Source organism: Patella vulgata, chromosome 8, assembly GCF_932274485.2.
Source record: "Patella vulgata chromosome 8, xgPatVulg1.2, whole genome shotgun sequence".
Taxonomy (NCBI): domain Eukaryota; kingdom Metazoa; phylum Mollusca; class Gastropoda; family Patellidae; genus Patella; species Patella vulgata.
This window is the reverse complement of record NC_065886.2, coordinates 18,989,534-19,002,637: the sequence shown is the minus strand read 5'-3', so window position 1 is coordinate 19,002,637 and position 13,104 is coordinate 18,989,534. Positions and strand designations below refer to the sequence as shown.

At 34.5% G+C, this 13,104-nt stretch overlaps 1 protein-coding gene across 1 annotated transcript; it reads left to right on the top strand.

The window, feature by feature from the left end:
* The first annotated feature begins 317 nt into the window (after window positions 1–317).
* Window positions 318–8,714, top strand: LOC130014039 (protocadherin-9-like). The gene is made up of 3 exons (XM_056102844.1): window positions 318–348; window positions 4,372–5,639; window positions 8,694–8,714. Exons 1-3 carry the CDS (start codon window positions 318–320, stop codon window positions 8,712–8,714), a joined length of 1,320 nt encoding a protein of 439 aa, XP_055958819.1.
* The last annotated feature ends 4,390 nt before the right edge of the window (window positions 8,715–13,104 follow it).

The following is a 13,104-nucleotide window of genomic DNA, read 5'->3' as shown; positions in this document are numbered from 1 at the left end:
ACAAATTATACAAATTTGTACGTGGCGAGCTTTTGTATAGCTAGCGCGGGATCGTCTAATTTCGAAACTCAGATGAGCTTCTTTGTTTTAAATGTGGGAAATCAACATCCGTGACGTAATGCGGGTGATTGAGCTATGTCAATGTTGAAATTTACATGAATAGAGAGGGATTATTTTATGTTAAACAATTTATATTTAAGTGTGATCTCTTCACCATAAGAAAGGATGTAAAACTATTGTTATAACTGATAAAGATGTAGGGAGGGATTAATACGATTACCTTACATATCCACGTACTTAAACTATATTACGCTTCAATGAATGAAAACAAACCAACACTGACTGCAGGTATATGCCTTACAGTGAGGATTAATTATTTCGGATTTCTATTGGGAAGTAGATCTTTCCTCTGCCAATTAACATTAAAAGTCAATTTAATTACGTCATAAATTGTGTTACTATTTTTTGAAGCGAAAATAGATGACTTTTGTGGTGTTTTTTACAATGCTTATGCCTATTCAATTTTAAATATTGAACAGTTGGACGTTAAACGCTATTTCATTTCATTTCATTTCCAAATATTTTTAATGTATCTATGTTTACACTCAGTTTTTATTGTTATAAATAAATACTTACGTTTTTAAAAACTGTTCTCAAGTTAAGGAAATGATGCTTAAGTTTTATGAAAATTATTTTAATAATTTTCATAAAACTTAAGCATCATTTCCTTAAAAATGTCAAAGAAAAAAAATCTTTTCAAAATTCAAAAGTTTTAAATAATTAATAAAAATCAACTGAATTCTCCAAAACTGAGCAACGACAAAATATAGTAAATTTATTCCTATCCTTAAGTTGGCTCAGTGTTGAAGGCGCTGGCTAGCTAGTATGACGGAAGCGGGTTCGATTCCGGTGTCAACTGAGAAAGTTTTCTGGCATGATTCCCCCTTGTTATTGGTGTGCAAGGACAGAATGCCTGGCAAGGCTCAGCATCTAGTCGTTCGGCTTGGACTAAAAACCAAAGTTCTGTGTACATCTTGGTGTGCACGTTAAAGAACCCCTGACAATTGATTTTCAATTGATGTCAGGGCAAAATTATCCTCATAGCACACTGCATGTCGTATGTCCGTCTTCATTATCTCGGTTAGAGCAGAAGAGTGGGACGTTAAACCCGATTCCATTTAAAGAATAATAAAAAGTCAAGCATGATTTACGAATTCCTCAAAATCGAGCAAATTTTTTAATTTAAAAAAACAAATCTGTTCTTTAAATAAAATAATTATTAAAAAATGATATATTTAGTTTAACAAATTATTTTTTACGATGTATTTATTTACAATTTATTATTAATTCAGTACAATTTATTATTATATTTTTACAATTTTCTATTAATCTTTACAATTTTCTATTAATTTTTACAATTTTCTATTAATTTTTACAATATGTTATTAATTTTTTACAATTTGTTATTATCTTTACAATTTATTTTTCAATTTTTGCAATTTCTTCTTTCAATTTTAACTCTTTCGTCTAAATTTGGGAGATGAAAAAATAAAACGACTGAGTAGAAACCAGGCAATTTTTGTAAGTTGTTTTATAATAGACTGTAAAATTTCTCAAAGTAAAACTTATGTTAATTGAAAAGCCATCGTAAAAATTGTTTAGAAAAGGGGGACATTTCTTTATATGAAAAAGAGACAAAATATCTCTCTAGAATAAATTTGTTGAAAATTACTAGTAAAACAGAATGTCTTAATTTTAATGTACGATTTTATTTCCCTGGGAATTCGATGAAAAAGTGAGCAAGTGTTAATTGGTAGATCAACCAGATTAGATGGACGATTTTAAATTCAAACACACCGCTTAGTAGTCTTTATGTCTAAGATATTGTTAATTAAATTGAAATCAAGATGTATAAATTTTAACAGATGAGATAAAAATTTATTTACGAAAGTGATAAGCCCAGATTATAAAAAAAGATGCGCTATGACGCCATCTTAGCACACGATACCAAAATAAACCATTGGGGGAACGCAGGTTCTATATTGCCCGGGGTAAAGATTAACAGTGGCTGATTGGCTACGCCCCATTAAACATGATCTCCCTGGTTGTATGAAAAGGTCGTTTGTCCACAGCAGAAACAGAAAGTTTTTTCAACCATTGTGTGTTTAAAGGAGTTATTGTGTCAAATCAGCCATGGCGATTCAGTTGTTAGCATGCATCTGTCAATCTTACAAATAGGCTAAGAAAAGGAACTAGATATGTCAATCAGTTTGGAGTTGACTCGTTAGTTTAAGTCAACTCGCCGTACACGCCAGAAGTAGTAGAATCAGCGTTCAACCACGGTGTTCCGAGTGAAAAACGTCACATAAACTTAGTGACATATGTCAGTGATGATTGTAGGAATAAGGTTATATTATATTACAAGCTCCATACAATCATTGACCAATTGGCGTGTGATCGGGAGAGTAATACTTTGGTGATTTTGGATATAGATATATATAACGCTGCACCGTTCTTAGTTAAAATCATCTCGGGATTCATTGGAATAACATATAGCCCGCACCAGACATTTGACTCTTTTTTGGATAAAATCGGCCCATTTACTACAGTGAAAAACAGTAAGTTGGTTAAAGCAATGTTTATTTCACAAATAGTTCCATGATAATGAAACAGCCAAACATTTTAATTTACAGTTATCTATATAAATAGAATTTTCTTAATTTAAGATGTAACATAAAATACTATTCTTTAATGATTTTTCCGTAAGAAAGTATTTTAAGATGAAGAAATACTAACGATAAAAATGAAATTTCTATTTCAAATGGAAGAAAATCAGACTCTTTTGAAAACACCTTGCACTTTTATGAAATTAAATATCAACCAAAATATGAATATTTTTACATTATAAAATGTTTTATGAATTTATCTATAGAGGTTTATTTTTGTTTTATTTGCTTCAGTCGAAGAAATTGCCCTCTTTTTATTTGTCCGAACATTGAATTTATAATTTGTGATACCAATTACGTTCCCATGTGTCATAAAACACAAATGTATCTTCCGTGTCAGTATACAACATGGTGCACAAATTACCCATAGTTGCCTCGGGCAAGGTATCCATACCAAAGCCTTTTAATGCTAAACCGCATCAAGCGATTAAACCCGTAAAAATTTATGACCAATCATATAGACATTTTAATTTGTCATAATTTGACACCACAGTCTGCCATATTCAACACTTCCTCCTATCATAATGTAAACAGGCGCCATTTTATACTCGGGACTCCAAGTAAAAGCGGTGACGAGACCTGGATTATTGGTCTTCATATTCTGTGTGCTTAATCAATTGAAAGCCAGCGGATTTATCCAAAAACGTAAGATAAAGAATTATGGAAATACTGCAACACTAAAACTCTCATGGCGACTCTTTTAAAAACGGTTTTTATTTTTGTTTCATTCCTATTTGTTTAAAGGTTTTGCTTCAATATTTATATTGGGTTATTATATATTTTTCAGATACATGTAACAAAGTAAAGCTAGATGAAGGAGAAGCTTAGTCTTGATGTTGATTTTTGAATTGTACTTGGAGTTGGTCCACCATTAGCGGCAACATGGCTAACTTGTTGCATCTGCTGGCAGTAATTGTCGTAGCGGTTACAGAAATATCATCTACCGATCTTTCTTACCAAATATACGAGGAGATGGCATCAAAGACTGTGATTGGAAACGTCGTCAGAGATTCAAACCTTTGGATAACTGTTTCGAATTTGACAAATCTTAGATTTAGTCTACTAACGCAAGGAAATCCACATAGTCTTTTATTCAACGTCGACGAAGCTACAGGAGATTTATCTATCTCCCGATTACTGGATCGTGAAACTATCTGCAGTTTCCTGGATAAATGTGACTTAAATTTTGAAATAATTGTCCAGTCTCAGTTGGGGTCATTTTTCCGTAAAATTTCTGTGACGGTAACGCTGCTGGACATAAATGACAACTCGCCCGAATTCCCACAAAGTGAGTTTTCGCTTGATGTGTCCGAAGGAGTAACAGTTGGAACAACGTTTCCGATTACGAATGCTGTGGACAAGGATACTGCTGTTAATAATTCTGTACACAATTATGAACTTTTGGACAATACTGATATGTTCTCACTAGATACCCATAAAGTCTTAGGTGGAAATCTAGAAGCTTCTCTAAAACTGTTAAAAACTTTGGACCGAGAAGATAAAAATACATACAAACTTAATGTAATTGCCAAAGATAATGGAACCCCGCCTAAAACTGGCTCCTTGGTGGTTACTATAAATGTCGAAGACATAAATGACAATCCACCAGTTTTTGAATATCCTTCGTATTCTGTAAATATATCAGAAACGCTTCCAATCCGTGGATTAATTGTGCGTTTAAAAGCAAGTGATAAGGACCTTGGTGAAAACGCGAACATTACATATCACTTTACAGCCCGTCAACCAGAAACGCTGTTGAAACCATTCACCTTATATAAACATTCTGGAGAACTGAGGCTAGCTTCTTCCTTGGAATCCTCTGCTGGAAAAAGCTTCGAGTTATTGACAGAAGCAAGAGATAATGGAAACCCTTCGTTAACGGAACAAGTTCGAGTCCATATCCACGTTTTAGATACACATAACAATCCACCAGAAATCCATGTTAATACTTTTTCCACTAGTGGATCTGCAGAAGTTTCAGAATCATCGACTGTGGGAAGAGCCGTTGCCCATATCGGCGTCCACGACCCAGACTCCGGTGCTAACGGAGTTGTTAACTGTTCCATAGCCCACGACTATATTACCATTAGCCAGTTGGACGTCAATGAATATAAAGGTATTTTGTCCAAACCTTTAGACAGAGAAAAAATATCTCAACACAGCGTGATTGTTGTTTGTTACGATTCTGGTTCTCCACGGCTAACAACTTCTGTTAGCTTCCAAGTGAAAGTCCTGGACGAGAACGACAACCCTCCTGTGTTTTTACAGTCTGTATATTACGCTAGTTTTACTGAAAATAATTTCATTCCACAGTATGTCACCACTGTATCCGCCGTGGATTATGACGCAGGGTCCAATGCCGAGATTGCATACAAGTTGATCGGCGATAATAAAGACGATTTTAAAATATTGTCCAACGGAACATTATCTGCCATTAGGCAATTTGATAGAGAGGCTTCGCCATTGGTGATCGTCAAAATAGAAGCTTCAGACAGTGGACAGAAAAGACTAACATCAACTGTCAATGTGGAAATTACTTTAGAGGACTTAAATGATAAGCGACCCGAGTTCAAACATTCAGTCTTTTATTTTAACGTTTCTGAAAATATGTTGACTCGTAATGATGTTGGACAGATTGAAGCTTTTGATCGAGATGAGAATGAGAATGCTGCTCTCGTTTTCTCCATGGGAAACCCTGCTAATGGCGCTACTCCCTTTACTATCACCCCAGCAGGCATGGTTCAAACAACAAAGACGCTGGACCGTGAAAGTACCAACCGTTATGTTATTAGTGTGGTCGCTACTGATATGGGCGAACCACCCCTTAGCAGTAGCGTTCAGGTTGTGGTCACCGTGAACGACATGAATGACCAGAGTCCAGTAATCCTATATCCAAATGATGAAAACAACACAGTGTCCATTCCCAACTCCTATGCTCCAAAAACAGGATTTTCAGCCATCCTCGCCTATGATTTAGACGAAGGCGAGAACGGCAGAATTGAGTACTTTATGAAAAAGGGTAACTTTTCTGACAACTTTGAAGTCCATGTGACCACTGGAGAAATCTTCACCACCAAAAAATTTGAAGAGCATGAATTGGGAATCTACCATCTCGTCATAGCAGCTCGGGACATGGGCTCCCCTACGCGATATGCGTTCTCCGATCTATTCGTGGAGGTTTATCATGGTAACAGCACTTTTAATAATGCTTCAGCAGTTTTAAGTACACGGAATATCATTACGGTGGCAGTGCTTTTATGTATTACAATCATTCTGGGTCTGATTGTCCTTGTGATAATTTATTACATTCGACAACGAGACAAACAGAAGAGAATCTACAACGCTAAGAGTGAGGAAAACCGAGTTATCTCCATCATGAAGCAGAACGAATCGGACGATAATAACAGTGATCTCGGTATTACAAATTCGTCCTCAAACATTCAGTTATCACCAACGGAGTCGGTTGCATCTTCCACCAAAAAGGAAGTCAGCTTTTGTTTGGACGACGAGAACAATATTATGTGCTTTGAGTCGGACAGTGAATACAACCCAGCAACAAAACCAGAAAAATCTAAACTTGATTCTGTTTCAAAAGAGGTGAGACATTATTTTTTTTTTATTTTTAAAAAACACATTACCGGCACTGATAACTTCTGTTATAATAAATTGGGTCTTTGGAAAACAATTTATTATTTGGTACTCTTTAGGATAAAATCACAATTTTTCCATGATATTTTCAAGTCCCTATTTATCCACGGCTTGTCAACTTTGCATGAACCCAAATAACTATATTACAAGCAGTTATAATTTTGTATACCAATTCATTTAGTTATGCGTTGAAGTCGCCTTCATTCCAAAGTCCCAGATCAAATACTTTCCTGAATTTCAATCTATTAATATATTTCATGTATTATGTATATAGTTTCAGGAAGCAGGCAGGATAGATAGCAGTAGTGTAATATCAGATGAAGTTAGTACCAGTGATAGTGGTAGAGGTGGTAGTGATGTTGATGTATCAAGTCAGACAATATCGCATGATACAGGTAATTATCTATTGCAGTTGATAACACCACATCTCCATAAAATATACATTGATGGTGATGTTGACGCACCAAGATAGCTGTCTGTATTGGCAGATAAATATATTTGGTCATCAACTAAAATTGACTTGAAACGGTGGTCATTTGACTTCTCTAGGATTCCATCCAGTGCTCGATTTAGATAAAGCGAGGCCATAGGCTATTCCACTTATAAGACACCCCCCTCCCCAATACCCCACCATCAGGACTAATTGAGGATCAAAGTGTCTTGTAAGCAAAACTGATGATGATGTATGTTTAAGACAACAGTGCTTGTCAAAAGGGCTTAGGACATATTATACACCTTGCTCAGAGTCCCATTAGATGTTCAGGTGCCAAGCCAATAGGTAAACCCGGCACTGGTTCCATCCATCAATATATATTATGTTAGCGTACTTTGGTTGAGTTTTAATTGTAAATGCTGTATCTTTTTCTTTGACAGATCTGTTCTATACACAAACAGGATTACCTTCTTCGGGAAGTTCTTCAAACAGAAGTCATCCACCAGCTAATATTCCACAATATAGTGCTCATCATCAAAATATATCCCCTTTAGTCCCAAATAAAAACGGTTTATACAGACAATCTAGTGTTAAACCTCCACCAGCTTATAATTCTGAGCATCGGAGACAATGGAAAAATAAAAGTGCCTATAATAAAAGTTATAATCCTGTTCATCATCCAGTGGTGCCTAATCGTAGGCCCACCCAAATAAAAGACAATGACAATACGTGTATTTATATGGAAATGAAAGCTCCATTAAGAAGTGTTACAAATTCTCCTCGATGTCCAGTTCAAGATGAATCGGGTAATGATGCATTGTGGGAAAATGACACTACTACTACCTCGGGTAGTTATACTATAGATGCAGACGAACTCTGTCATGAAATTGATAAATTGTTTTTTAAAGAATCAGATAATGACATCATCGTGTAAATAATCCTGTTTTGTTTCTTTTTCTGTTTTTTTTTTGTTAACTTATTTGAAAATAAAAATATAATGTGCCAATATAACGGAATGTTTCTTTTTTACTCTGTGGGGTGGTGTTCGAGTGTCTGGCATTGAGTCAAGCTTGTATGTGACAAAAGTAGAATTGTCTGCCCAACCCATACGGTTTTATCTGGTCCACCAGCCAAAGCAAATTATAGAAATAACATTGTACCACAGTTAGTCTCAAAATGACCTAGTCGGTGTCAATTGTACGTTACACCTCATCTTCCTCACTCTCTTTTACTCTGAGTGATGATATTAGCAATGTCAGGGTCAATACTGTCCCTTCTGGATTTCAAATGTTTATTACAAGTTTTTCATCTAGATGATCTTTCCTTGGAAAAAAATCTTGTCCATACATAGGCCTATTAAGTTTCATTTTCAACATATGTTGTTTTGTGACAATGAAGCTAACCCCCAGACAAAAATGCATGGGTTAAACGATCCAAGACTGTATAATGGGTCAATTATACAATTGTGGAGTTTGCACTCAGTTTTAAAGACAGTTGCCTTTTGAGGTAGAGCATCTGAATGACTTTCTATCATTTCTATTTTAGGCTAATTTGCCTGCCACACATTTGAGAGTCACTGGATGCATAGCCAGTCATGCAGGTTGTTACATGGAAATGAAATGAAATGAAATGGGGTTTAACGTCCTACTGTTCTGCTCCAAACTGGGCTAATGAAAAGGGTGTTTCATGGCACAAACAACTGGGGTTATATGTACATGTTCACAAAAAAAATCTTGTTACAACAGAAACCTTTCCAGGATGTGCATTTTCATCAACTTCACCTTTACGCTCAAAACCCACTAGTATCATACTGAAAGTCTTTTATTCATTATAATAAAAAATAATCTCAATTATATCTTAATGCAAGTGTTCATTCACCATTCAAGCACCATTTATGTGCATTTTGAAACATCTTAATCCAAGGAGTAAATTCTAACTCTGATCTCATTTCATAAGGCATCCAAGGGCACTGCCATGGCAGGATACATCTTTCTGGATGTGGCATAATGGCCAAGTGGCGGCCATTTTCTGAGCAAACAGCAGCAATACCTTCTGGTGAACCATTTGGATTAAAGGGATAATCCTGTGTTATATCTCCATCATCATTAACATATCTAGCTGGTGCCAGGTTTTTCTCTAAAATATCTTTATGAAGAGCTGGAGTTTTAAAACACATTTTACCTGAAAAAAAAGAAGATAATAACCTATAATAAGTAATTTAGTTTAAGAAACTGCCTGAAGTTACAGGTCAGCAGGAACCTATGGAACCAATGTCATAATTTACCAGGAAACATCATACATTTTGGACTGTTGTGCAGTTTATTACTAGAAGGCCTAGCAAAATCCGCATTCAAATTTTTGTTCCATTTGTATAGATTATAAAACAAGCTTAAATCAATGATTTTGCACTCATTGAAATATGTCTGCATATTCTACCCAATTCTATCTCCAATACTATTTAATGTAACTTATTTAATATGTACAGAAGAGTTTTTAAAATGTTTGACCCATATATCTCACCTTCACCATGTGACACCCACATACCAAACATGGTATCGTTCATTCCATCTAACATTATAGCTGGACTGTCTTTTATCTTTACAGTAACAAATCTTGATTCATAACGTTCAGATGTATTATGATCTAATAATAAACCCTGCTTTGTTGCCTCCTTTTCTATAATATCAAATATTAACGAATATAATCCTTCAGTGGCATTTAGCAGTAAGAGAACACTTGTCGAAACATTATGCTATACGTGTACAAACCAGTGGTTATTTTCAATATAAATTGTGTTGTTTTACCAAATGTTAGTAATAAAATTGAATAACCAGCCTACTGATTCCCGTAAATTACAGCTGCATTCAATTTAGATAGTTCTGTAATTTAGGATAATAAATGCTGATCGGGTAGCCCATTTTCATTCATGTGAAACTGACCAATACTTAGAGGTGAATTAGAGGTACTTTTGGGGGCATTTCAAGGGTTCATGTGGAAATAATTAAAACAACTATTGTACTATAATTCAAATGTTTTAGCCTTTTTTTTTTGCTCCCTAACAAAAATGAAAATCAACCATATGGTTTATCTATCCCCTCAGCTTTGTGGACAATTTTTTCATTATGCATTTAATTGATTAATCAACCCTGACACTTGAACATTAATTCATTAACAAAACATGACATGTTTTCTCTACCATGAGCAAACACATAATTTGTTATCTTAAGAAAGTTAAATACCCACCTAAACTACCAACCCATCCAAGTAAAGCCATCAACTGACACCCATTACATACACCCAGACTGAATGTATCTTTTCTGGAGTAAAAACGTGAAAATTCTTCTTGAATACTGGCATTAAATTTAGCAGTTGCTGCCCATCCTGGAAAATAAAAATAGTAAACCAAGTGACACTCAATAATTACGGTACTTGTATTAATCTTTTTATAAGGCATCAAAGCAATCAACTGTTTATCCCAAGCAGAAAATTATTGCACTCAGTCAAGGTATTATGAAAGTAAGAAATAAATCCAAAGCATTGACAAATCAAATTGCTCATCTCTGCTTAGCCTATTATAGAAAATGATCATCATCAAGATATTCACCTGATGAAAGTTTAAACATTCTACCTCAATCAGAAGAAGAGATATGGTGTTTTAAAGTGTCAACAATTCAAATCAAGTGTGCTTATTGTAGCATATTACATCAGGATAAACTGGTTTACCAGCTAATTGTAACCAATGTAACCCATATTAAACTGTTAATTTAAAAACAATAAATACTACTTAAAAAACATTTCTTTTTACCTTTAGCAGATCCACATACATCAGCGTAACTGAATCCGCCAACAAAAGCAATTCCTCTAAATTGATCTAGAGATATTTTTTGATCACAGAGATCCTGCATGTTGATATCCCATACATCAAATCCAGCTATATGAAATGCTGCAGCCATTTCTCTATCTCCATTACTCCCTTCTTCTCGTAGTATAGCGACTTTTGGTTTCAATGCTGAAAGGAAAAAAAGGTGAGAAAATGGTGAACGCCTGTGTAACATATGTAAAAAAGATGATGTCTTATGCTCGCCTGTTGAAACTTGTCTTGTAATACTGACCAAACAGAACATCAAATCTTGTTCAATCTCAAAACATTGCTGTTCATGCCTACAATTTCTGGTACTGTTTTAAACAATTCGAACCATAATAAAAGAAACTTAGTAGCCCTATGTGACATTTGGTAATGAGGTTCATATCACAAAGTTATGTACATATACTCTTCAAAAAGAAGTAGGGGATATTGAAATGCAAATACCTATGCAGGTTGTGATATGATAAATAGTCATGGAGGGGTTCATTGTCAAATTTGACACTTCAAGGAATTGTTGATGAAAACTGCCGTTTGCTGGTTTATCCTATCCATGTTTACTTTTCTATCTGTTCTTGCATAAGATTTCCTGTTTAGCATATCTTTGCTTTAGTGTGTTACGTTTAATTTGATCGGGAGACGTGTTCGTCGACATCAACATTGCAAGAGGAGTGGGTCAGATTGCCCAAAATCGTGACTGGACGGTTGATTAGGATCATGCCACGACGAATTGCTGAATGTCTGAGTATTGGTGGAGCAATTACTCATTATTAAGACAAAATCAGAAACGTCCATTTTCACTTTTGACAGTGTATCGCTTTGCGAGTGAAATGGGGCCGTCAGATAAGCCGCCCATATGAACTGTTTATGTTCATGTGTAGGCAATTGGCCTGTTATTAACATACACTGGTTACCTCTAATAAAAACAGCTGTACATTTCCGCAGTTTTGTATTGTTTCTGAATATCCCCTACCTTTTTTGAAGAGTATATAATCTAAATAGATTCGAATAGTAAAATGTTTGAAATAGTCCCCTGCATGGTTTGTGAAATGGGACCCTGGTCAGACAAATGAAGTTCTGACCTTACGATATGTGAAAAAGTGAATTCACACCAACAGAGTCTAGAGGTCTATTTTCAAAAATGTCATCAAATATGCAGGATAGCCAATAAAGGTAAAATTTTACATCTTAGGTATATTTACACTGTAATCCAGGGCCCTTATTCACGAAAACTTAAACTAAGATACAATCGAAATTTTAAGAAATACTGCAATTCGATTGGCTGACCAATATGCAAATTGGATATATGCAAATTGATTTTACTGGTCAGCCAATCGAATTGCAGTATTTCTTAAAATTTTGATTGTATCTTAGTTTAAGTTTTCGTGAATAAGGGCCCAGGTATCGTTTAATCTTGTGTATCTAGCACTAATTTCTTTCACATTCGTTAAATATCAAATCTTTGTTTAAAAATTTGTAAAAACTGTTTAAAATCACCATAAATCGTTTAATTTGTACTTCTGGCCAGTTTAAAGATGACCATTCAATTTTGATAATGAGTGTCCAATTTACAAGTGTTTAATTTCTCAATCATTGTTAAAAAATAAACAACCCAATTGATTAATGATGTATAATGATTAATTTTTGAACAGTAATCAGGAAATTAAATACTTGTAAATTGGACACTCATTATCAAAATTAATCAGTCAGCTTTAAACTGGACACATGTACAAATTAGATGATTTTTGGTGATTTTAAACAGTTTTTACAAATTTTTAAACAAAGATTTGATATTAAACGAATGTGAAAGAAATTAGTGCTAGATACACAAGATTAAACGATACCTGGGTTACAGTGTTATTTCCTGGCATATATTGATTTGATTGTGCAAATATTGAATAATGTAAAAAAACAGTCTAAGACCATCTTGCAATCATAGATTAAAATGATATGATGTAGATTATTACCTGCATCTGTCTGTATATGACAAGGTTGGAATGGTAATTTATAAGTTGGGGAATGTCGATATTGTAGATTATCTTGTTCTTGTTTTACACAACTAGGATTACATTGATATCTTTCTAATTGAAAACTTGTTTCCTCCCACATATCTCTCAAATACGCCATTTTTTCTGATAAAACTTGGACACCATTAATGGATATTGTTACCTTGAAAAAAAAATTAACATTGGAATCATTTACAAAATGTTTTAGGATTTGAACAAAAATTGCTTATAAATATAATCTCTATTTTTTAACAACAGATATTTATTTCATCCCACAGTAATTTTACCTTGTTTTGGGGTTTTAACAGTTAAAATACACTTCACAATCTGGGGTTTAAAGTCCCCTCGACGACACTAACCAGGTCATTTCAGGACCAACATCTTTTATACAAGTAAACGCTAGCTTGAAGGCATTTTTAAAAGTAGGAG

Bases quoted from the DNA above. Each gene is read 5' to 3' on its own strand.
- LOC130014039 (XM_056102844.1), top strand. From the start codon at position 318: ATGAATGAAAACAAACCAACACTGACTGCAG. The intron at 349-4,371 runs GTATATGCCTTA...TAAATATATCAG, and splicing joins CAAACCAACACTGACTGCAG to AAACGCTTCCAATCCGTGGA. The intron at 5,640-8,693 runs GTGTCCATTCCC...TCACCATTCAAG, and splicing joins CAAATGATGAAAACAACACA to CACCATTTATGTGCATTTTG.